The following is a 26,607-nucleotide window of genomic DNA, read 5'->3' on the forward strand; positions in this document are numbered from 1 at the left end:
ACGTGTAGTATATGGGGCTGGACAGAGAGCAATAACTTGTTGTCTGATATTAGCTGCTGTATATCATCATCTTCGGCCTGAAGTCGAGCGAGCTCCTCCAGATTCAGCAGTGCAGTTATCATGCAGATGTGAGAAAGGTTGTCTGCCACACCATTCTCCATGCCGAAGATATAGCACATGTCGGAAGAGTGCTGACAGATGTAGTCCATATGGTGGAAATGCCTCAGTGGAAGGTCCTTAGCAGGATTACAAATAGCATCCATGAGTGGCTTGTGACCTGTGTAGATCATGAAAGGTCACCATCGAGGTACTACAGAAACGTTTAATCGCCTCGTACACTGTGAGGAGCTCACGGTCAAAAGCCGACCATTTACATTGGCTCTTAGTCAGTTTCTTGGAAAAGAAGCTGAGGGGTTGGGTGGAGTTGGCAGTGTGCTGTTGTAAAACAGCGCCCACAGCTGAGTCACTCGTGTTGGTAGTGATCGAGACATGGGCCTCAGTATCAGGGTGGGCAAGTGTGATAGCCTCGGCGAGGGCAGTTTTAAGGTTAGCAAATGCGTCGAACATGGGTGTGGTCCACTCCAACTTCCATTTCCCAGTGGTGTTTTTGCTAGAAAGGGGATCGGTGAGGGCCATTTGGACGGAGGCAGCCTGAGGAATATGGTGGCGATAAAAGTTAGCCATACCCAGAAAACGACGGAGCTGAGCATAATCCCCAGGAAGAGGGAGATGAAGCACGGTTCCAACACGAGAACTCATCTGTCAGAGGCTGTTGGTGGTAACAGTATGGCATAGCAAGGTCACTGATGTGGAACACAGTTGAGATTTTTCATCATTGATCACCACGCTGTTGTTTGCAAGTGCCGAATGAAACGCATCAGTATTCAAATAGGCCGAAGGGTGTGATGATGGCCATCTTAGGAATATCCGAGGGATGCATAGGGATCTGATGGTATGCCTTGGAACAGTCTGAAACAGAGAAAAAATTAGAACAATGTAGTAATTGTGTGAAATCCTGTACATTAGGAACTGGGTAGTTATTGATAATGGCGTGAGTGTTAGGGGACCTGTAGTCCTTGCACATGTGTAAGGTGCCGTCCTTTTTAGGAACAAGGTGAATGGGTGAAGACCAGTTGTTATCGGAGGGGAAGAGGATGTCTGAAGCCAACAGATCCTGAATGATCTCCTTGGCACGAAGACGTTTGGAAGCTTAAGGTGCCTGGCCTTATAACGTACAGGTGGGCCATCGGTGGTGCCATTACTGATTGCTGTCAGTCTTGAAGGGGGGTTGGCCAGAGGGGTCAAGAAGGGATCCGCAGGCAATGTCGGTTCACGGATTGGTGAGAAGCCATTGTAGAGGTGTGTGTTGGATCGCCTTGTTGCAGTTCTGCAGATAGGCAACGTATTGTATGCCATGTGTGTGACAACTCAGTGGAGGTAGAGTCTATGTGGGTGCATAAGGCAGCGTTCTGGGTACAGAGTACAACTATTTGTGAGCACACATCTGACAGGTCAGAGAGCTGTGCAGTAATGCGCTTGAGCAGGGATGCACATGTGGAAAGCATAGCCAAGGAGTCAGAGAACGAAGTCATACTGAACTCATGTGAGCACAGAACGGTAGAGCCAGATGCTTGGCGAGGCACAGCAGCTTGCAGATCTGTTGAAAGGTTGTAATGATGTAGAAAATCCAACCTGATCACAGTTTCATCCATGTCGGCAATGTGGGAGGTCCAAGGGGAGGTGTGAACTGGTGATAGGCAAAGTGGCATCTTGATGGAGCCATGGACTGCAATGTCTGTGGCATAGAGGCGTCACATCACTGAAGCAAGAGGTGCAGCATTGGACAGTAGGCACCGTGAAGGAATGTGGCAGGATGAGGCACCTAAACGTGCCCACTGGAATCATTTGGGTAGGTGCAAGGTGCACGCCAGTTGTGGATGGTTTCCCCATAAGTAGTGTGGAACCAGCACTGCGGGTATGCCGGTGCCGGTAAGTGGGGCGGTGCGGAGCCGATTGGGCTGCTACCTGGGTGATGTCAGCGGCTGTCAGGAGGCCACAGACATGTCTCCTGTTGGCTGCTAGGTGGCAGCTCCTGAATGGCAGCTGAGGCACCTAGGCGAGTGCGCTGGCCCCTGGAGGCAGAGTGCGGAACTAGTGTGCCACCTGAGGGTGATGGAGGTGTTGTCCATGACAGGCAGTGTCGGTTGAAAGCGTAAGCCTGATCTGCCATGCCTAAACAAACCTCAAGTTGGTCGACGACGTGAGAGAGTAGATGAAACTGCAGATTCGAAGGTATTTTGACCATCCATAATGCCCAAAGTGTGGCATCAGTTACTGCTTGATAATCAGTTAACGCATGTAGGCACCGCCAAAGCTGTGAAGGAGTGCAGTCATCGAGATGCTCATTGTGAATAATGTTGTGAATAGCCTCCACCAGAGGGCAAGAAAGGTGCTCAATGAGCAGTGCTTTCACCATCGAATACTTGTGGGAGGCGGGAAGTGAGAGAAGCAAGTCGCTGATGAGGTCCAAATGAGCATTAAGGTGACTTACCAGGCAGACAAAATGGGCATCGTCATCCAAAATGCCTTTTACGTCCAGTAGGTGATCCACTAAGGTGAACCAAGTCTTTGGGTTATCATTTTGCAAAGCAGGGTGCTTGGGAAACCCGCCGGGTAAGACATGTTAAGGCAGCACCGGCAGACGGAGGTCCGTGTCAGCAGAGCAGTATGCCTCTGACTCTGTAAGTGCAGTAGCAGTGAATAGTGCATCGCCCGAAGCATGTGTGGGGTGGCAGCCACATGCAGCACATGGTATGGATGGGGAGGCATAAAAGTTGGCATGGTGTATCCAAACTGCAGGCCCGGTGAAGAACACAGTGCGGGTGTAACAGCGAGTGCCGTTGCAACAGTGGGTGGAAGGTGGTTGCGGCACTGCCACAGAGGGGCTGAGCTGGGAATTGGTGTGGGCAGAATGGCCAGTGCTGTAATGAAAGTGGGCGGAAGGCAGTTGTGGTACAACTGTGGTGCAACAGTCACAGAAACCAGCACGGTCTAGGCAATCGGCATCACTGAGATGATGTGATGCATAGAAATGTTCGAATTACAGTTCTGAAACTTTGTCAGTATGTCAAATCATCCTGAAGGTAATGGCGTAGATGAAGGATAAACCACAGAGTCTTTAACAGGAAACATGTCCACAACGTCATTAGATGGCATGCACTGTCCATGTTGTGACTGTTTTTGTGCTGCCATGCTAGATGGTGGCTATGTTGAGCTGGTTAAGGTTAGGTAGCTGCTGGAGTGGCCGGGCGTAAATAATTGTTCACTTTTAACCAAACTCTCATTAGGTACACTTGACCATTCGCAGTCGCATGCACAGTTAATAGGGTGCATGACACTTTCAGCAAAAGACACTGGTAGATCCATTGTGGTAGAAACAACGTGGGCTGGCACATGAAGTTTGCAAATGACAAAAACAAGCACAAAATAACTCACAATGATATGATGATGGTGGCGGGGTCACCACTCTGGTTGTCACGTATGATTGGTTGGTAATAACACACACAAAGTATCCAATATGCATTTATCAATCTCTGAGACAAAACAAACAAACATGGCAGAAGGACAAGTTGTGATCAAGAATGAGCTAGCATGAAGCAGTCCAAAGAAATAAGAGTCAAAGATAGGGCACTCTGCTCTGGAGACACCACAGTGTCATTACCTCTCCACACATGCCATTTTAGGTGGTGAAAATAATCTATTCTATTTTTGTATGCAGTGAGTAGTTCAAGGATTTATATGTAGTCAGAACGCAGATGAAAATTTAATCCTTGGTCATGTACAACTTTTTGCTGTCCTCAAGATTGTGTATTACTTACCACCAGAGATTCTAAATTATTTCGTCTTGAAGGCATGTACATGTTAAAAATTTCTTGGTAAAAAGAGACTGTATGTCCCCCACACAGATTCATCAGTGTTTAATTCTTTAAGGTAGCACTGGATAGCTAAAATTTGCAGTAAATTGATTTGAAATTATAATCTGCTGTGTACAGATTATTGTGTGCTAATAACTTATAACCAGTCCAGACAACCAAACAGGGTCATAGAGTGGTTAATTCTGAGGCTGCTTGGAAACTGTAATTTCATTCACAGGTAGTACAATTATGAATCCTTAGCAAAAAACTGAAGACTGTTGTATGGTTCAATAAGAAATCTACAAGGAAGAAGGAAGGAAGAGTGGGTTTAATGTTCTATCAACATCAAGATCATTAGGGGCAGAACACAAACTCAGATTGTGTCAAAGATGAGGCAGGAAATTGGCTGCCCTCATTTAAAGGAATTTTAGGGAAATCACAGAAAATCTAAATCTGGATGGTCAGACATGGGTTCAAACTGTTGTCCTCCCGAATGTGAGTCCAGTGTGCTAACCATTGGGGTACCCTGTCATTAAGGAATCTACAGTGTACATTAATGTATAAGGGGTGAACAGAAATGAGAGGAAATGTTGTAGGTATGTTAACTACACTGCCACCCCAATCTACTGGTTAAAGTGCACTTTATTGCCTGTTTTGGCACAAGTGGCTATGCATGGCAGTTTGATGTGATGATCTAAGAAAAGAAGAAACAGACAGTTTCTCACCACTGTTGCCACCTGTTAAACTTAACTGTTACACAAAGTGATTGCCTCCTCTAGATTAATCCTTACATTAATGTCTTCAAATTTTGAAAATGCTGTTCAGTTTACCAAGTGCACTCAGGATCACTTTTACTCTTGTACTAACCTGTTTTGCTGTCCATTAAACTGTAGTCTTCAGTTGCCTCAAATGTGACTATTCATCAATTTGTTCTATGACTTAATTGTTGATCTGCAAAATTTTTTTTGATGTGTTGATTATGTATTTTTTTGTCTTACTGTATTTGATTTTTAGATCTACTTCCTCTATTAACATTTTCCATTCATTTTTGAAGTTTATCTGCAGTAGAGGCAACAGTACAGTGTCAGAAAAATGAATGTAGTCCAAATAGGTTCCATTAACACACATTTATTTTTCATTTTCCCATTTTTAAGGATCTGAGAACTTCCACTAAGACCAACGAGAATAGTTTTAATCTCCCCCTTGTGTCACTCTTCTTAGCGTTTCAAATCTCTCACTACACATTCATAATCTGATGAAAGCTTTAACAATGATGTACATATTTGTCAGTATATTAACCTGGACTGAATTAGTATGTTGTTTCTTAAATGCTGTTACTACAGATTTTGTTGAAATGAGTCAGAAACTTTGTCTATGAATCCTTAGAAAAGTGGCAATTCATGCTGATTGCTGTAATTTTGTTCACAACTTGAAACGGTCGATTGTGTTATATTTACTTTTGAAGAGAGCTTATTCCTCTGATTGATTAAAATCTATTTTTCTCTGTGTTTGGTGACATCTTTAGTGAATATTGGATACACTATTTTTATGTCTCTCACCTTTTGTACAAAGTACAATAATAACAGCCTTACTCTGGTTTTGTGGAATTGTCTTCCTCTGCAGACATCCTGTAAACTAACTTGCAAGTTAATTTTGTATTACTTTTTTCCCAGATTTAACCATTTCTACTCAAACACCACAATCTCCAGGCACCTTTTCATTTGTCATACTACTTCTCTCTTTATACACCTCTACTAGTTTTATATGTCTGATGTGCACAGCTTCCAGAATTTTATTATTTTCATTATCACCTCTCTGATCTCTTGATCTGTGTACAATCTTTGAAGATTTCTTTACATGCCTCTATGTTCCTCATTGTTGTTAGCTGCTGGACCATGTACCAAATTAACTGATGAAATGTGATGCCAATCCAATATAAGCTTTTTATACTCGTGCAGTTTTCTGTTGTTGCAATCACATTCTGCATCCAGTATTTCACATTAATCTATAACAGAGCTTTCAACAACTGTAACAGTTTAAAAATATAATTATAAATTTTAATGAGTGACCAGTACTGTACATCAAACAGTTTAGTCTGTAAATGATGGGACAGCAAAACTCAGATTCAGATTCGTATCTCAGTTTGTTTTCACTGTATCTGCCCACATCCTCTCAAAGATATTTTTCAAATGTTCCTATTATCATCATTTGCTTGAAACACTTACTCAACTGCAACTTCATTCCAGTTGAGATTTTGTTTTCATTTGCCTTTATTATATTTGCAGTGTCCTTTGCTGTTTTCTTAAGTACTTTTGTTAAATTATTTCCTTTTTTTATGTCTCTATAATCTTTATTTTCTATGACAGTGAACTTGTTCCTTAGTTTAATCTCATTTCCTCCCATTAGTTTAATAAAGCTCATAATCTATAATTGCAGCTATATGGCTAACAAATTAGTTTCTTTCCCATTTTGGAACTATTGTTACTCTCTACCATTCCACTCTTTAATAACACATGTGAAAAACAAACACTCAGTATTTCTGTGTGAGCTCCAATTTCTATTATTTTGTTATAATGATCATTTCTCCTATGTAGGTGGACATCAACAAAATATTTTTGCATTCACTGCAACAAAAAACACCTTTGTTTTAATGATTGCCAACCCTTCTTGCTTTTCTATTCCATGACACTCTCTCCTCTATTTTGTGACCACACAAGATTAGATTAGATTAGATTAGTTTTTGTTCCGTGGATCCGTGCTGATGAGATCCTTGTGGCTGTGGAACCTGCCCTTCTTTGAACTTTTCTGATGTCCTTATCAATCCCATCTGGTAAAGATCCCATACTGCACAGCCATACTCTAGCAGAGGATGGACAAGTCTAGTGCAGTCAGCCTCTTTAACAGAAATGCGGTATCTTCGAAGCATTCTGTCAATAAAACACAGTAAGTGTTCTGCCAATAAAACACAGTCTGTGGTTTGCCTGTCCCACGACATTCTCTATGTGATCATTCCAATTTAAGTTGTTCATAATTGTAATTTCTAGGTATTTAGTTGAACTGACAGCCTTTAGATTTGAGTGATTTATTGTGTAACTAAAATCTAATGGCTTACTTTTAGTACTCATATGGATGACCTCAAGCTTTTCTTTATTTAGAATTAATTGCCACTTTCTGCACCTTATATAAATCTTGTCTAAATCATTTTACAATTGGTTTTGATCTTCTGATGACTTCACTAAATGTTAAATCAGAGCATCATCTGCAAACAATCTAAGATAGCTGCTTAGATTACATAGGCTAGAAACAGCAGAGTGCCTATAACACTTCCTTGGGGAACACCATGTGTCACTCCTGTTTCACTTGATGGCCTACTGTTAATTACTATGAAATATGACCTTTCTGACAGGAAATCACAAATTCATTCATACAACTGAGTTTATGCCCCTGGGCACACAATCTGATTAGAAGCCACTTGTGAGGGATGGTATTGAAAGTCTTTTAGAAATCTAGAAATTTGGAATCAATCTGAGAGCCCCTTTCAATAGTACTCATTACTTCTTGAGGATAAACAGCTAGTTATGTTTTTCTACAATGATATTTTCTGAGTCTGTGCTGACTGTGTGGCAACAGACTGTTTTCTTTAAGGTAATTCATAATGTATGAACACAGTATATATTCCAAAATCCTACTACAATTTGGTGTCACTCGAATGAAATCAATTGGATAATGTTTCTTGCAGCAATTTACTCCATAAGTTAACATTGCTTGAATAGGAATTTTGACATATCTTTCTAAATCTACGATAGCACAAAGCATTGCTAACATCATATGCCTCATTGTCTGCCTCCATTGCTGAGTGAACAGCATGGTTGACTGCCATTTGAAGCACCCATGTTCAATTCCTGGTATTGCCAGGGATTTGTCCTTGGTGGGAGGACTGCAAAGGGGTGCACTAACCCTCATGATGCCAACTGCAAAGTTACTTGACTGAGTAGTAGCAGCTCCAGCTAATGACAATGGCTGGGAGAGCAGTGTGCTGACACCATGCCCCTCCAAACCACATCCAACAATGCCACTGGCGGAGGACGGCACAGCAGTCAGACAGTACCAATGGGCCAGTCCGGGCCTGTGGATGGAGTTTACATTTTCACACACCTCATTTGGGCATTCACTCCTGTGAGTGACATTTGATACTTTTTCTGAGACTGTCACTAAAAAATTGCACAACTTGCCCTACATAACTGTTATGATATTAGGAAAGAAGTTGTTATCATTAGTAGTCTACAACTTCCATTAATTTTAAGAAAAATTACTGAGTAATTCATGTGGTACTTAAGAATTATTAAAACCATCTGCTAAAGTACATAATTAACCTTTACACCAAGTGGTAAATGTTTCATTCTAGCAGAGACAATCAAATGCCTAGATTTCATTTGCAATCTCCTGCAACCATTCCTGTTCATGTAAATCAATTAAAATGATACTTAAGTTTGTAAATGAGTAATTCTTTGTCATGTTGTTTGGTATGAAGTAAGTTAATATGATCTCTTACTAAAGTCACACATTAAACTGGGCCACACATTAGGCTTAAATCATTTTGAGAAATTTTCTGTAAACACCGGTATCTGTGAATGTCATTATTTTATCAACTTGCATTCAAGAATACTCCACTTCTACATGAGGAACTCCATGACTGGATTAATGAGACTCCAGAAACAACAGGTCAGTGCATCCGAAGAAAGCCTAATCTTATTGTGGGAAGCTGTAGCTACAATCCCAGTACATCTCGCCAGAAATATGAAAGACTAAGGGAGAAATTTAACGACTGCGAGCAACACCTAATGGTCCCAAACAAAATGAAACAATGACTTTTCTTCCATTCATAAACTATACTCCATTGATGCCATAGCAAGTGAAAACTCAATATGTGAAACAAGACTAAATAAATGCTCAGCAGCAGTTACATTCACTGTGGTACAGCTGCTATGTGCCCATCACTGCTTCACCCATCTAAATTGAACTTTTTATATTCAGTAAATTTTCTCATTTTTAAATACAACAGTATTTCCATATATGCAAATGCACTAGAATTTATAGGGTTATTTCCCAGCATCAGTAGAATTTAAGACAATGACACTGCTGCTCAGAGTTTCACCTAGAGAGAGTGTAGACTAGTGTAAGTGTCTTGTGTTCTGCAGGCATAGACATGTAACGAACATATGCTGTGACGTTTGGCAAGCAGAACTGAAGAGGTGTGGCCGCGGTGGGAGTGGCGGGAGCGATGCGAAGGAAGATGGCGACGGCAGGAGGCGAGCGAGGGGCGGCAGTTGCGTGATCGGTGGTGGCAGCAGGTGGCACCGGGTGGACGACAGTTCCGCTGCTTTCCAGGCTGGGAAACTGCCTCATCAGAAGAGGTACAGCATCAGTTATGAAAATGTATGTTTAGAAGAGATGCCGCTTTGCTAACTGGCAGTTGTGAAGTGACATTTTGGCCTTTTTTTGTTTGATGTTTGTGGCAAAGCAGCTTTGAACCCATAGCATCCTCTCTCTACTTTAAGACATCCTCTCTCTACCTTCAGTCTTCCATCTTGAAGTACATAAATCTCTCAGCACTGAAGTTCTACAACAAATAACATTTGTATGAATCCTCTCGTTTCATCTGCATAATTCTAGCAGCATTTTTTTTCTTTTCCTTACCTTCACTATACTACATATTCATACATGTAGTGTGAGACAAAACATAAAATAAGTTTTTACTTGCACACAGCATACACATTTCACTGCATGTACCACCAGATTCTGAACAGCCAATAGTTGTGGTTATTCTCAGTAGCATGTCTGTTTTTGTTTTCTTTTCTTTTTTTCTTTAATTTTTTTCACATTGTCATTGATTATAAACTTGCCAGTAGTTTTATGTTATGTTGGTGGTATGTATTGATGACCATCATAAATCACTTTGCTGCATTCTAAAATCTTTTTCTTAGAATTCAATATCAGCTACGTTTACAATATCCCCAATCACCATTATAGGGGATTTAAAAATGTAGGAATATTTATGGAATTTCGATAGTTGTGTCACAATATACATATACAACAATGTTATTTGTTGATACTATTATTTCTCTTTTCTTGAAGAAGTGTGAAGTATGACTATAATGAATCTATTACTAGGAACAAAAGTGCCCTCTACACGGATTTCAAGAGTTTAACACTTGCACAGATAGGAGACTTGTAGATAGTGTAAACTATTGGTGCAGGAGAGAGGTAAGGAGGATTGAATCATGATGTCTCAAATGCACTAACTTCATAAGCCTTCAAGTTATTATGTAGGATTATGACCTAGGCACATTCAGTTCCTAAGCTCTGCATAGTAACACAGTTATTAAATGGAATTTGGTTCGTGAAACAAAAACAATGCCCTATGTTACTGAATTTTATTATCCCTAAAATTTGTATGGTAACATCAGTAATGCAGTCACCACATACTCTCATCTGTCACTTGCACTGTCTCACACCTATTACCACTGAGTAAGCCAGTTTCTTGAAAGTTATCACTTAAAGAGATCAGCAAAAGAAAGTGCTAACCCACAAGAGTGTAATTTTGTGTTACTGCATTTGATATGTTTGTTATATTCAAAACCAAGAACAGAAATTCAGTAAGACAAAACACTTTTGACAGTTCCTTCTAGCTGTAGAGGTGACACCACTTATTACAAGCATGTGGTGCATTTGAAAATAAAACAAATAACGTGATCAAACTAATCCCTGCTATACTGAGGGTTAGTACTTTCTTTCACTTGACTCCTTCAATTCCCACCTACAAATTCTTAACTCACTACCTTGATAAAGCAATGTAACCACCCCATACTAAATATAATGATTACCATGGTCCCACACATCTCTCCAGATCGACGTCCCACTTCAGACTTCCTTCGAACATTGCTACCTGCCAGTTCACACCTGCCTCCACAATAATATCCAGCAGCCCATACTACTAAAGGTGTGCTAAAGATGCAACAGAAAATTCCAGAAAATATCTGTCACATAACTCATACCAAATTCAAAGGACCACAATGTCAAAGATATAGTGGTCTGCCAAAAGATATTGCGAGCTTACAATAGAAACACATTATGTGTCATCCTTCCAGAACATACAAAAAATTTTATGAGTAATGCGATGCAGTTTAAGACAGAACTCAACAATTTTCCGTAGAGTTCTGAAGAGTACAGCAGTTATAATGTAATTAGTATTAACTCTATAATACAAGGGTAATCCCAATAGTAAGGTCTCCTTTTTTTTATAAGTACATAGACCTGTTTATTTCTACAATAGTTTACATCAGTTTACAGCTTGAACATTTAGCTATTTTTTGACATAATCACCATTTCTGTCCATGCATTTTTATAGATGCTGTGGCAGTTTTTGTATGCCCATCTCGTACCAGCTCGCTGCCATGCTGTTCAGAAAGTTATGAACCTCTTCTTTCACCTCGTCATTGGAGCTGAATCACTAGGACCACAATTAACACTGACAGGTACTGTGAGACTCTGAAAAAACTTAAATGGGCAATTCAGAACTGGAGAAGAGGAATGTTGAGCAAGGGCATAGTCATTCTCCATGACAATGCTTGCCCACACATCGCTCAGCAAATTGATGCTCTCCTGCAACAGTTTCAGTGGAACATAATCGCCCACCCACCCTATAGTCCTGACTTGGCGCCCAGTGACTATCACGTGTTCCCTAGGTTAAAAGAAAATTTGGCCGGAAAGTGATTCAGCTACAAAGATGAGGTGAAAGAAGAAGTTCACAACTTTCTGAACAGCATAGTGGCGAGCTGGTATGACATGGGCATACAAAAACTGCCACAGCATTTACAAAAATGCATCGACAGAACTGGTGATTATGTCGTAAATTAGCTAAATGTTCAAGCTGAAAACTGATGTATACCATTGTAGAAATAAACAGGTCTATGTACTTATAAAAAAATAGGAGACCTTACTTTTGGCATTACCCTCACACTATAACCATTCATTTCTTACACATACTGCACTGAGTGTGTTTTCTAAATTAAATTCTTCTACTTTATTTTTCAACTGCAGGTAACACAGCTGGTATCACAACTAGTTTATTTGGCAAGTCATGATTAGATGATCTGATTAAAAGGAATGGAAAAGGATGGTAAAATGCTGTAGAACAAAACTACAAATTCAAATTAGATCCTACATACAATTACAAACATTTGAATACACTTCACAATAACTTGTCAATGTACATGTTTAGATACACTTTGATGAGTTACTATGTAATATAATCAAGTGCATGTAGTTGTCTTTACAAGTCAGTTTGATTTTGTAATTTAGTTTCCTACTATTTCTCTGTTTCAACTTTTCTTTCTTTTTAAAACCTCATCTGATCATGACTTACTAAGAAGTCAAAAATCATTATGATACTATTTGTGAGACCTGAGGTGAAGAAATTCAATAAAAAAAAAAAAAAATAAGACATTTTCATTGCATTAAACATAAATAAAATGTAGTCCTTGATTTCTTTCCACACCTCATAAATCCTTCTCTCTGGGACCATGGAAAGTGATTCATGTAATTGGAAGAATTGTAAATACCTATGCTTAAAGTTACTCATGCCAGTATCAGCAGTCAAGAATAAAATATACATTTGGAGCAGTATTATGAAGTGTTCTTGTTGGTTAACAAACATCGAAGTGTGTGTACTGCAAATAAAACAATTAACCATTCCAAAAGAAAGTTGAAATCATTCAGAGCATTCTTTAAGAAGAAACACATAAAAAATGGCATAAATAAAATTAATTTCCCAAACATTACTGACTAACAAATTCGTGGATTACACCAGTTGGGTTTGCCTTCTATTATTTATTTGCGGGGATCAACACACTGCAGCCATACTGTGATGGAAGCTTGATGCTCCAGCTCATTGCTCTGACAGTGTGGCAAGTGGCACGTTGTTCAATAACTAGATGAGACCCTCTTCATGGCAGGGTAGTTCCTGCTGACAGAAACACCTTGGAATGCTGCCATAAATCTATCTTCACTCTTGTCCTGCATGAAATAACCATAGATCTTTATGTTATTTTTCTAAAAAATGGTTGCAATATATTGCTCACACACCTATGAGAAGTTATGGTTTGACAGAACGAGATCAGTCCAGTAATCTGTGTTGCACTAACTGCACACTGCAGACTCCTTTTCACACAATGTAGAGGCTCTTGATGTAACTGAAGAGGATTTCCTAGATTCCAACATGGATTAGTCTGTGAATTCAAGTACACCAATAAGTGCAGCCATGGTTTCTCAGGAAAAAAGAGCATTTCAGGATCAACCCCCTTAGTATGGACACACTGCAGTACAATGTTGCACTATAGATAACAAACAATGCTATCTGAATTGTTACTTTATAAGGTTCCAATTTGCATCTGTGCACAGCTGTGTGACCTTGTGTTACTGACAGACCATTCTGAAGTGCTAAACGAGACAGAGATTTTCTCAGGCTTTATTTTTTCAGTTAAAACCAATATGCAACCTGTCACAGTCACACAGTGCTGTCCACTGTTATAATAGTAAAAGAAATAAATGGACATAATACCCAAACGTGTGGGAAGCTGGGAAAATGAGACAAAGCACTTGTAACACTGGGAGGAAGTGGTGATTATTGACATCAGTATCACTGAAATGTAATTGCTAGCTAGTTACTGCTCGAAGTTCATAGTAGGGTTGACTAGGGATGTTCACTGACAATTCCAACTGCTCAATACATTTGTGAAAGTTTCGAACTGCATCTTTAAGTAACTGTTTTACATCTTCTCTAGCCCCTGTGTCCACAGCATCCAACTCCAACAAAGTCTGAGTTAGTTTCTCATCTAGGTAAATAAATTCTTTACCATTTCTGCAAGAGCCACTAAATATGTTTGTCATACTCTTTAGTGTCTACATATCTTGCAGAACTGTGTTGAGTTGGCTGTTTGAAGGAGGAGGTCATTTGGTCTTGGAAACTGTGCTAATCCTCAATGTAACAGCTGATGCTCGATCTCATCTAGCTTGCTGATTTTGTCTCACAAAATTTTGTGTAAAACAGTTTTTGTTCTCTAAATTTGAATGTTCATTCTTGATGTCTGCATACATCTGTCCCAAAGTACCCAGCTGCTTCTTTAGTGAACAGTAATATTCCTGAAACTGTTTTGTTGATGAGGTACAGGAATCTTTTGACATCAGAGGTGTAGGAACAAGTGATCTGCTGATCACTAGGTATGGAATCATCACTATTATTCCACCTGTTAAAGTGGGGCACAAGTAGAAATGATGTAGAAAATCAGCACCCAGCAGTGCTTCATTGACATCTGCCATGTTGAAAGTCCATGTAAACAGGGCATTCAGACCTAAATTGACTGTGCATCTAGTAGAACCATACAGCTTAATAGTTGTATCATTTGCTGCCCAGAGCTGTTGAAGGGAACCTGAGGTATGAGATAGAACAGTTGTCTTTGGGATTGTGCTTACTTCAAATTTGGGTTGACGAGAAAATACCTATCTGTGCTTCTATCAAGAATGTATAATCTGCCACTGTCCTTGGAAAACTGAGGCAAACTCGTTTGACTTACATGCTTGAGACATAGGCATTGTTGCATCTTATCATGACCCATGATGCCTACTGGAGGTCATGACTGGCATTTGGTTGTAAACATGGTGTAACATACTTGTGAGTGTTTGCTCTGAAATAGGAATGAAGGCAACACCCGGATGCCATCTGCTAGCTGTGTGGTTGTAACCCTGAGTGACATCAGTTGGGGCCAGTTCACTGTGCGCAGCTAATCATGGGGAATCTGGGAGATATCTGGTGGCCTCACCATGTTTGTACAGATGTGTTTGTTCCATTTTGGCTACTGGTTGCTGTAATATGGTGCATAATACCTGTTGCTGTTGTAGGTCACCGTTGATTCCTATGTATGAGGGTGGTTTGAAAAGTTCTTGGAACAGAATAGAAATATAAGTACTTACATCATTGAAAAATTTCTTTATTTTTCAATGTAGTCTCCTTGTAGATTAATGCACTTGGTCCAGTGATGTTCCAGTGCCTTGATCCCACCTTGAAAATGAGTTTCCTCTAGGCCTGCAAAATAGTTGTAAACTATCACTTCCTCATTTGAAGTGAATCTTCATATACCAAGAAAAATTTTCAGTGATGGGAAGAGATGGAAGTCTGACAGAGCCATACCAGGTGAATAAGGTGGGTGTGGCAATAATTCATACCCCAGATTGTGTAATTTTGCAATGGCAATGCCACATGTGTGCAGGCATGCATTGATCCAGTGTCAAGAGTCGCAGCATCAATATTGCAGATAATTTTTCCATTTCTAATTCTTCAGCTGAAATGTGATTTACCCTGTCAGATGACATGTGGCAAGCATTATCAATTTCACGCACTTTCAATTGATGGTCCTACGTGACCATTTTGTGCACTTTTGCAATGATTTCTAGAGTAGTGACACATCTTGGCTAACCACAGCGCGGATCATCAGCTAGGCTCTCCTGACCAAATTTAAATTCGTTTGTCCACTTGGCAACAGTTGAATATGAAGAAGTACAGTCCCCCCAGTGTATTCTGGAAATCACCATAAATGTCCTTTGCTTTAATACCTTTCTTTACAAAGTTCTTAATCACAGTTCAAATCTCGATTTTTTTCATCTTCGCAAATCACTAAGCAGGAACAACAACAGAGCCGTGTCACCAACACAGTTCTCTTCCAAGAGCACTGACATGGCATGTGTTTACAGGCAACAGTCCAATGAATATCACACAAACAACTTGTTGTGCTAGCACTGACTTCTCGTGTTGATTTCAAGAACTTTTCAAACCACCCTCGTAGTTATGTCATTGATTTGGAAGAGCAAAAATTGGGTTGGCAATCCATAATTTGTTCTCACAGATATCGCTCTCATTTGAAATCAAAGAAACTTGGATTTCAGGAGGTAACTTGCTTGTCCATATTGCAGACAGTGCATCATCGAGCATAAGAGTAGTGTCCACTAATTCCCACATATGTTGCCAAAACTAGCAAGGTGTTGTGCAATTTAGAATTTCTGTATAAATCACCTACTGAAGTTGTTGCTCCAGTGATTTGCACAACAATTGCAGTAAGGCTGCCTCTGCTGTGTCAAACTTGCAAATAATCGAAGGTGATGGGATGATGTCACAGGTAACAGAAGTTTTAGTTACAAATATTGCGCAACGAAGCAGAAAATTTTGATGTATTCTTAACAACGTTGTGGGTAGTCACGACAGTCTTTGCAGTGTTGAACCAAGTCTGCAGTTAGGTAATGAACACCATGTTGTAGGAACATCACTAAACGTAGCGTGTATGGCACTAGGTTATGTGATCTGGGGGTTTCGTCATATGGTACCCCATTGTTCATGTGTGCCATGGGAGATAAACTGTAATTCTTCTAATATGACCTAATGGCCAGGTTCAACATGGGGGAGAATGGGTTCATCTCCTCAATTTTCAGTGTGAAAGCACAAACATTTGAGATACAGTATTGGCAGTTAAATTTTACATGATAATTTGGTTCAAGCAAGTGAGTATGGTTTTGTACTGAGGCAGTTTGATCCATCTCACTTATGAGCACAGTAAAATCAGAGTGTTATGCCGTATTAATTTATTCCAAATGTTTCACATGGTCACTTTCACTTTTCACCTCACAAATAATTTGCTCCATATCATTTGTCACACCTTGTAGTCCACTAAAAACAGTAATTGATTAGGCAAAATGTCCCAGTAAACTTTGTCTGGTTTCATGATCCATTGTTTGGCAGGAACAAAGCATTATTCGCTACTGATGTACTAATATTTCAGTACCCTTGTTGTGGATCACCGATGTGGGAAATTCCATGTAGATAAGTAGGGGCAACAACACTCACTTAATGTTGCAACAAAATTAAATCACTTTATTAGCATACTACCAGGCACCAAAAAGTATACATGAGCTAAACTGGATACCACAAAAGATATCTTAAACTGAAAATGAAGATATGAAAACACACATTTTGTTCCTAACTCTCTTATTTCAGATGCCATATTGACCTTTGCATGTTGTGTTCCCCACAAGTTTACATCAAGAGAAAGGGTGGCTAACACCTGAGGTGAAAGAGTTTTGTGCTAGGAAGGGAGAACTTTAATCTGCAGGTCTAACTCTAATCAAAACTAAATATCTTTTGCAAGCAACTTTGGAAAGCCTACTCTGTGTCATGAAGAAGAAAAAACTTTGCATTATGTACAAAAAAAAAATTCACAGTTCCAGGAAGAAAACAAAGACAATATGAAGTATTATTATTATTTGTAAAATGTCTGAAATTAATAGTTCAGATAATAAATATAAAATCTGTCATTAAATAGGCAATACAGAAATCAAAAAACCAGTTAAGTAATATGAGAATTTTGTTATTAAAAAAAAAACATGAAAATAATAGCAGTTCAAAATATAGTAAGGAAAGTTCTGGAACACTAAATAATATAGAAGTACAGTAAAACACTCACCGAATAGCAGGAGAGTTGAGTAATTGACCGGATACACAAAACAGAAATAAAACTTGCTAGCTTTCTCAATAAATCCTTTGTTGAGCTAGAGTACCCATACATGCACAAAAACAAAAATGCACTCACCCACAAACACAAAAACGAACACGCACACGCATATGCACATGCACTTGTGCCCCTACATTGTGTAGGCTGGAAACACAATGCACAGATTGCATTTTGGCAGGTGAACTGGGGTGAGGTTAGAGTTGTATCGGATGAAATTGATGAAGCAGAAAGAGGCAGGAGATGAGAGGAGGGGCCAAAGTGGGTGCCTAGTGGCTCAGAGGTAGGCAGCAGGTTTGCTGACTAGGAATGTCAGAGGGAAAGGTGGCAGGTGTACAGGCTAGGCACCAGGCACATAGGTAATGGAGCTGGTGAGGCAAGGCGCCCGATGAATATGATGTGGAAGCACAGATTGGGAGGGAGTGACAGGACAGTGGAAGAGGAAACAGTTGGGTATGGGGTATGGGGACAGTGGGTTAGTGGAGGTGGAAGGCAGGAAGGTTCCGACAGCAAAGGATTTTTAAGGATAACTTCCACCTGCATAGTTCAGAAAAGCTGATGCTGGAGGGAAGGATCTAGATGAAGCAGCGACCAAAACCCAATATGTTTGCTCACGTGTTTGAGCCACTGGTCAAATTTGTTCTTGGTCCCAGTTTGGCAGTGGCCATTCATTCCAGTGGACAGCTGGGTTGCTTGTCATACTGACATAAACAGACTGTCTAGCAAATTGCAGGAGAATTGGTATATGACATGTCTGCTTTCACAGGTGGCCCTGCCTCAGATGGGATAGGATAAGCCTGTGGTGACAGGGCTGGAGTAAGAAGTGCTGGACTGGTGGATAGGACAGGCCTTGCAGCTAGGTCTTCCATGGGGATATGACACCTGTGACAAGGGCGTGGGATGGATAGTGATGGACAAGGCTGTTGCGTATGTTGGGTGGACAACAGAAACGACTTTATGAGAGGTAGAAAAGGTCTTGGGTAGCATGTCCCTCATTTTTGGGCATGGTGATAGGTAATCAAAGCACTGGAAAAGGATATCCTTTGCAGCTGATACTTTGAGGGTGGTGGAAGCATTAGGGATGTGTAAGGATATGGCGTGGGGAATCTGTTTGTGGGGGGGGGGGGGGGAGGGGGGTAGGAGGAAAGGGGAGAGGGGGGGGGTCTGTTTGTGAAGTCCCTCCTGAGACCCTCAGTACTTCAGTATACTGGGCAAGTGAACTGTTGTCACTGCAAGTATGCTATCCACAGGTGGCCAAGATGTATGGAAGCGATTTTTTGCTGTGGAAGGGGCCGTCAAAATCAAGGTACTGTTGGTGGTTAGTAGGCTTACTATATGCGGAGGTATGGATGAAGCTATCAGAGACCTGGAAGGTGGCACATTGGGCTGTGGAGGATCAGATCAAGGTGAGACAGTGTTGATGATGTGTAGGGATGAGGATAGGGTGTCTTGCCCCTCAGTCCAGATCATGAAGATATCATCAATGAACCTGCAGTCAAGGTGTTTGGGATCTTGGGAGGCTATGAAGATTTCCTCTAGATAACCTATAAAAAGGTTGGCATAGGATGGTGCCATGTGGGTGCCCATGGTTGTGCGATGGATGTGTTTGAGAATATAGTTGGTAAGGTCTATGAGGAATGAGGTAGTGGGTTTGGAGTTCGGTAGACAGCATGTTAATAATGACTTCCTTGAAGTAGCTCAGGACATTGGAATGAACAGTTCAAGGGATAAAGCAATGTCACATACATACATACATACAATGCTCAGCCATGGAAATTAAGAATGTAATTAACTTCCACAAGACTGAAAACTCTCACAGCATAGATAATTCACAGCATAGATAATATCTCAAGTAAAGTACTGGTACTAAAATCCTGTTCTTCAGATGTAGGCAAAATATTTTTTTCACATATATGAAAGGTATTACTACCATAAGGGTTATTCACATACAGACTGAAATATACTATTGTCAGACCCCTTTACAAGAAAGGTAGTAAGACAGATATTAATAATTACTGACAAGTGTCATTATTTGCCTCCTTCCCAAAGGTACTGGAAAAGATTACGTATGCAGGAAAAGATGATGAATTGGTCACAATATGAATTTCATATCATCTATCCACAGAACTTGAGATTTTTCAACTCATAAATAAGATTTTAATGACAAAATATTGCAAACTAATATTTTCTGTGCCAATTCATAGTATTCTCCTTGAGTAGCTCAGATACTGTAGTATCAAGGATCCTGCTGGTACATACAAGGTGTACAACTTTGCTTCTGCCATTTTTTGCCCAACATTTGAGGCTTTAATGAAACAAATTGGTTACCCATGTATCATTCAAAGTATTTTCCAATGCTGGCCACTACTTTCTCCCATCAAAAAAATTGTTCATCTTTTGAAGCAATCCACAAATCAATCCAGTTTGTGACTTCTTCACTAGATCAGAAGTGTTGGTCAGCCAGGCCATGTGCCATTGATCTAAACAGGTGATAGTCAAAGGGAACAATGTCTGGAGAATATGGCAGGTGTGGTAGTACTTCCCATTTTAATGTTTCCAAGTATGTTTTGACCTCTTTTCCAACATGGGTCGACCGTTGTTGTGCTGCAAAATCACTTTATCGTACCTCTCCCTGTATTGTGGCAATTTGTCTTTTAATGCTCTGCTCAGATGCATTAATTGCATTTGATAATGAGCACCTGTGATTGTATCACCTGGTTTTAACACCTCATAGTACACAACGCTGAGCTGGTCTCATCAAAGGCAGAGCATGATCTTGGAGCTGTGAATATTCAGTTTGGTCATCAATGTGGAAGCATGGCCGGGTTATACCCATAATTATTTGCATTTAGGGTTATCGTAATGAACCCATTTTTCCTCCCCGGTCACAATGTGATGCAGAAATCCCTTCCGTTTTTGCCTCTGAGGCAACTGTTCACAAACACACAAAGTCATTCAACATCTCTTGGTTTCAGCTCACATGGGACCCAAGTTCCTTCTTTCTGAATCATGCCCATAGCCTTGAGATGTTTTGAAATGTCTTGCTGTGTCACTCTCACTAATTGTGCCAATTCTTTTTGAGTTTGACGTGAGTCTTCACTCAGCAATGTCTCCAATTCGGCATCTTCAAAAACATTCTCTCTTTCACCACCATGCTGGTCTAAGATATTAAAATCACTGTTCTTGAAGCAGTGAAACTTTCACTAATAGCGTCCTTACCATATGTACTTGAGAGCATTCAATGAGACTCAGCCGCTGTTTTCTTTATATTGAAACAAAACAGTAACACCTCCCACAAATGACGAGAATTAGGCTTGTAAACTGACATTTTCAATCAAGGACAACTTTATGATGCAGACACAAAACGACTAATGTTTGAATAAGGTTATGTTGACTGAGGTCCAAGCTAACTGCCTGATGTGTGCGATCTGTTTCTTTTGACTGCTACTTACCATTGTTGCCACCTATTAGCAAATGGCAGAAGCAAAGTTGTACACCTTGTAGTTTTCATCCTATTTCACTAAAAGGATTCTGAGTGTTGCATTTTGAAACAGTATCTTTGGACTGAGGAATAATTAACACAGGTGTGCTGCAGGGATCAATATTGGGTCCCTTCTTGTTCTTTATATACATGGTGATTGAGCTAAGCTGTTCAGGTATCGCCTGAACAGTTTAAGATGCCATAGTTCTGTTTTCAACTAAATGAATAGTGAAAAAGCCCTCACTCTTTTCATAGCTATATTAATATCAGAGATGTCAGTATCAACTTCATTTTTTGAAACATTGATTTTGTGATGGTAGTATCATAGCTCTGAAAGACACAAGTTTAACAGCATTTCATTCTTCAAAATATGGTATATACTTTCTGAAAAATAACAACTTAGAACTTAGGATTTATTTGTTTTGAACATAAAACTGACTGCTGTCTTATTTGAAACTCCGTGTGTTATTCAGAGATGTTGCATCAGGCTGCTAGGGTGCACCAGCTTTATGCAGCTAAGAAAGTCTGCTTGCAGAATGGTATGGTGGAGAAAAGTTTATGTCATCAAGTGTTCTGAATGCTCACCATCAACTTCAAAACTCATTTGCAGCCACTGGGTGCAAAAACTGAAGCTATCCCATTGATACAATTGCACATACAGCAACAATGCAATTTTTAAATCATCTTGGGTTGCCAGAACTTGTGCATAGTGGCATCAAATCAGGTGACTGTATGAGGCAACTGGACACCTTCACATCCTTCCCTACAACCAGGGAAGAGCTTGATGAGCACTATGCCAGCCACATATGGATAATGGGCTGTGCATCCATCATGCTAGTATCACCTACCTCAATGTATTAAAATTGGAACTTCCTGTAGGAGAGCTGGTAGCACTTTGGTAAGAAATTTTGCATATCTTTTACCTGCTAAGGTTGCTTTAATGATGTAAAGAACAATCACGTAGTCTCTGAGAACCCTACACTAAACATTCACACTCCACTACCTCCTTTGTTACCACTACTTCAACCTCTGTGGATTCTCAGTGTCCAAATAATGCAAATTTCTCACATTCCATGACTTGTAAAGATACCCTCATCAGTAAAGAGAATTCATTGTAGATGGAGCCTATTGTCCTTAAGTTGTCTCATAACTTTTGCATAAGACGGCAGTCAGTGCTAACTACTGTAATCAATTCCGAATTAGTAATCAGATTTTGAAGAGTGAAATCCCATTGAATCTATCTCTATTAGAACTACAATGCTACCTGTATAAATTACTACTGTCTCATTTGGGAAAGGAAAGTTAACACTTCTACATCTATACTCTGCAAGTCACTTCCCCCTTTTCCTGTTTCAGTCACACATGGTGCACTGGAAGAATAATTACTGGTAAGAATCTAAATGTCCTCTAAGCATTCTAATTTTATTTTCATCTTCTTTTCACAAGATATCTGTAGGAGCAAGCAGTATATTGATTGTCTCTTCAAGGAACATATATCCTTAAAATTTTAACAGTAGACCATAACATGAAGCGGAACACTTCTCTTGCAGTGTTTGCAACTGGAGTTGACTGAGTGCCTCTGTGACATTTTTGTGCTTACCAAATGAAGCTGCAATGAAATATGTTGCTCTTCTTTAGATCTTCGTTATACCCTCTATCAATCCTATCTGGTGCGGATCCCAGGCTAATGAGCAACATACAAGCATTGACTGTGTGAGCATTTCGTAAGCTCCTCCCTTTTGGTGATGGACTACATTTCCTGAGGATTCTTCCAATAAATCTCAATCTAGCATCTGCTTTACCTGCAATTAATTTGATGTGGTCATTCCACTTCAAACTGCTCCATAGGCAAACACCTAGATATTTTATGGAAGTAGCTTCTTGCAGTGACTGTTCTGAAATCACACCATAAAGGGCCTTCCTGTCTATTCACAATATGTTGCATTTGCTTAAACAGAGACTCACTTGCCACTACCTGCAGAAAGCATCAATCTTCTGCATGTCTTCCTGCATTTCACTACAATTATCTAGTGCTGTGACTTCTCTGTATACAACAGCATTGTCCATGAAAAGCCTCATGGAACTTCGGACGTTGTTTACTAGGTTATTTATACGTACTGTGAAAAGTAATGGGCCTAAAAGAGCCCCTTGGGCAAATGCAAAGTTTCTTTTATGTCTAAAGATTCTCTCAATTCAGAAATACATGTGGTGGTTTGCAAGAAACTCTGCAAGAAACTCTTCAATCCAGTTACACAGTTGGTCTGATTTTCTATACACTCATATTTTGTTCATTTGGTAGCAGTGCAGAACTGTATCAAATACGTCCCGGAAGTCAATGAACATGACATCTGTCTGTGTGCCTGTATCTACCACTTTCTGGGTCTTGTAGATGAATGGAGTGAGCTGGGTTTTACATGATCACTGTTTTAAAAACCCATGTTGATTCCTACAGATGAGATATCTGGTGTCTAGAAATGTCATAATACGAGGTGCGACAGTGGTATGCCATTTCTTTTTGTGTTAAATTGGGTGAAAACGTGACGACAAATTATGGAAAGCTTCAGAAGGCTTTTGGAGAGGAGGTTATGTCAAAAACTCAAGTTTTTCATTGGCATAAAATGTTTAGTGAAGGTAGAACGAATGTCGAAGATGAAGACCGCAGTGGACGACCATCAACCTCACGAGCAGATGTTGACTTGGCCAGGGTGCGTGAACTCGTACGATCTGATCGAAGATTATCCATGAAAATGATTGCAGAAGAACTGAACATCTATCAAGAAATGGTTCATCTAAGAATAACAGAAGATCTTGGTTTTAGAAAGATTTGTGCAAAAATGGTCCCCAAAAATATCACACCACAACAGCAAGAAACACAGAAAAATGTGGCAGCCAATCTGTTAGAGCAAACAGAAATCAATCCAGAATTGTTGAGCCATATTATCACTGGTGATGAAAGTTGGTTTTTTCAGTATGATCCAGAGACAAAATGCCAAAGTTTGCAATGGTGCTCAAAGGGATCACCCAGACCAAAAAAAGCTCGCATGTCAAGGTCAAAAGTGAAATGCATGATCGTGTGCTTCTTTGATTCCAAGAGAAGTGTACATAAAGAATGGGTGCCTCCTAGACTAACAGTTAACCAATATTACTACAAAGAAATTTTAGAAAGACTTCGTAAAAGAGTTCTTCGTTTCCATGCCAATATTGCTGATAATTGGATTCTGCATCACGATAATGTGCCATCCCATACTGCTGTGTCAGTACAGCAATTTTTAACCTCAAAACAAATTTCAGTACTACCACAGCCACCTTATTCGCCAGATATCACTCTGTGTGACTTTTTTCTATTTCCAAGAGTCAAAACGGCGGTCAAGGTACTCCATTTTCAAACAACACGAGATGTCCAAAAAGCTGTGACGAGGGTCTTGGAGGATATTACAGAAGATGAGTTCCAGAAATGTTACCATCAATGTCAGAAGCACTGGAAAAAGTGTGTGCAATCAGAAGGGAACTACTTTGAAGGAGACAACACTAAACATATGTGTCATGATCTAAAGGAGGAACTAAAGTGCGATCTTCTATTGTGAAACATTTTTGGAAAAGATGTTTAGTATTTCAGTCTTTTCTGTGCTACTCTCTGTTTCAGTACCAATATAGTCACAGTGTGTCTATGCAGATGAATTTTTATCAGTTTACTGATTTAACATAACAGTAATACTTCTTATCTGTCAAGTTGGTAGACAGAATTTTACTTTCAAATTCATTGAACACTTCATACATTGCCCTCCTTATGCTAATTATGGTTTGTTTGGTGTTTGCTTGTTTGTGAGACTTTGGGTACATTTAAATTTGTAATGAAGCTCTTTTTGCTTTTGTAGTAGCTTTCTAACATGGTTATCAAACCATGGTTGATCTTTTCCATCTCTCACAATTCTGTTTGGCACATACCTGTCTAAAGCATTTTGTAAGGTGCTCTTGAACTTCATCCCTTGATATTCAACATTGTCAACGCTGGTTATGAAATTTTTTTGTTGACCTGTCAGGCAATCTGAAATCTGACTCTTGTCACCTCTTGTTAAACAGAAAGATCTTCCTACCTTCCTTTGTACTCCTATTTACAGGTGTATACACTGGTGCTTTAATGGCCTTAATCTCACTGATTCCCTTTTCTACACTAAGTCAGTTTGTTGTCAGTGGGTCTCATATGTTATCTTCAGGAGTTGGTTTTCTGGTTTCAGATAAGCCCCTCAAAACAATTTTGCATGATTCTCTGCCCCTACTAGCCATCATAATTACTTGAGTCTCTCAGTCTATAGCTGGTAAGTTAAACTTTCCATTTAAAATTACAACATGACCAGGACATTTACATGAAACATTCTTCAAGTTTCCACTCAGATGTTCCATCACTACTGCTGCTGAGGCAGGGGTCTATAAAAGCATCTGATAACCATGTTTCATCTGCCTTTAACGGTTGACTTCACCAAAGTATTTCACATTCTGAATCTGTACTAATCTCACCAGACATTATCATATTTTTTATTGCTAGAAATGTTCCACTACAACCAGTGCTCAACCTACCTGGTTTCAGCCACCTAGCAATTCCTACTACTATGTGGGGCTTGTTATTATTTATAAGTGAGACTGATTCTGCGACCTTTTCATAGACACTCCTGCAGTTAACTAATACTACATTAACATTTTCATTCTCTGGTACGATGAATGCTACCCTGTCTGGATTCAAAATGTGAGTTTTTGGGCCTGTGAACAGATTTATCTAATCTAAAAAGACCACATGTGCACACCACATGTACTCTGCTATCCTGGTAGCAACCTCCTGAATTTAGAGCATGCCTGACCTATTACAAGGAATCTTAAATTTTCCCACCTGATATTGGAGGTCAAGAAATCTGCATTCAGGGTCATCACAGAATCACCTGAGCCCCTAGTTTAAGACCTCCACTTAGCTCCAAACCAGAGGATTGTGATCAGTTCTGGGAATGATGCAACAAAATGATAGCTCTGCATCCACCCCACAGCAAAGCTGGCTGTCATTACCAAATCAGCCAGCTGTCTGTAGAAACTGAAGATCACCCCTGAACCCAGGCAGTAGGAGTCATTTATGCCAACATGAGTCATGATTTGCAGCTGGGTGCACCCAGTATGCTCAGTTGCTGCCAGCAGAACCTCCTCCACATCTTGGATAAGGCCCCCCTTGCAAGCAGCTTGGACACTGGCCTCCTTTTCTGACCCACCTGCTATTTCTCTGAGTGACTCCACCACTCATCTAACATTTGATTTCCCAGTGACAACCAATCCCACCTGGTGTACTTGTACAGACCTCTCTGGAAGATTGGCCCATGTCCCAACAGCCAAGGCATACTGGCTCAAACGTACTGTCAGTAGTTACTGAAGTGTAATAGGGGCAGCCACACAGATACCTCTGTAATTAATAATATTAATTCAGTTTACAGTATCTAAAGTTTTGTTACTATGATGTTAATTTTCAGAAATGTTGTGGCTAAAATTTATTAGTTATCTTAGCAAAACTATAGTTGGATTCAGTAAAAGTAATGTATTTTATTGGAAAACTGACAAAGCAAATATG

The 26,607-nt window shown here is 39.9% G+C and overlaps 1 protein-coding gene across 1 annotated transcript in view; it reads left to right on the forward strand.

The window, feature by feature from the left end:
• Nucleotides 1–26,607, forward strand: part of LOC124545900 (pro-neuregulin-3, membrane-bound isoform-like) — a 382,922-nt gene that overhangs the window by 297,345 nt on the left and 58,970 nt on the right. The window contains exon 7 of the mRNA XM_047124860.1: nt 9,157–9,328. Coding sequence (XP_046980816.1) covers nt 9,157–9,328 — 172 coding nt within the window. The remainder of the gene's footprint in view (nt 1–9,156; nt 9,329–26,607) is intronic.

Source organism: Schistocerca americana, chromosome 8 (assembly GCF_021461395.2).
Source record: "Schistocerca americana isolate TAMUIC-IGC-003095 chromosome 8, iqSchAmer2.1, whole genome shotgun sequence".
In the NCBI taxonomy this organism is placed as follows: domain Eukaryota; kingdom Metazoa; phylum Arthropoda; class Insecta; order Orthoptera; family Acrididae; genus Schistocerca; species Schistocerca americana.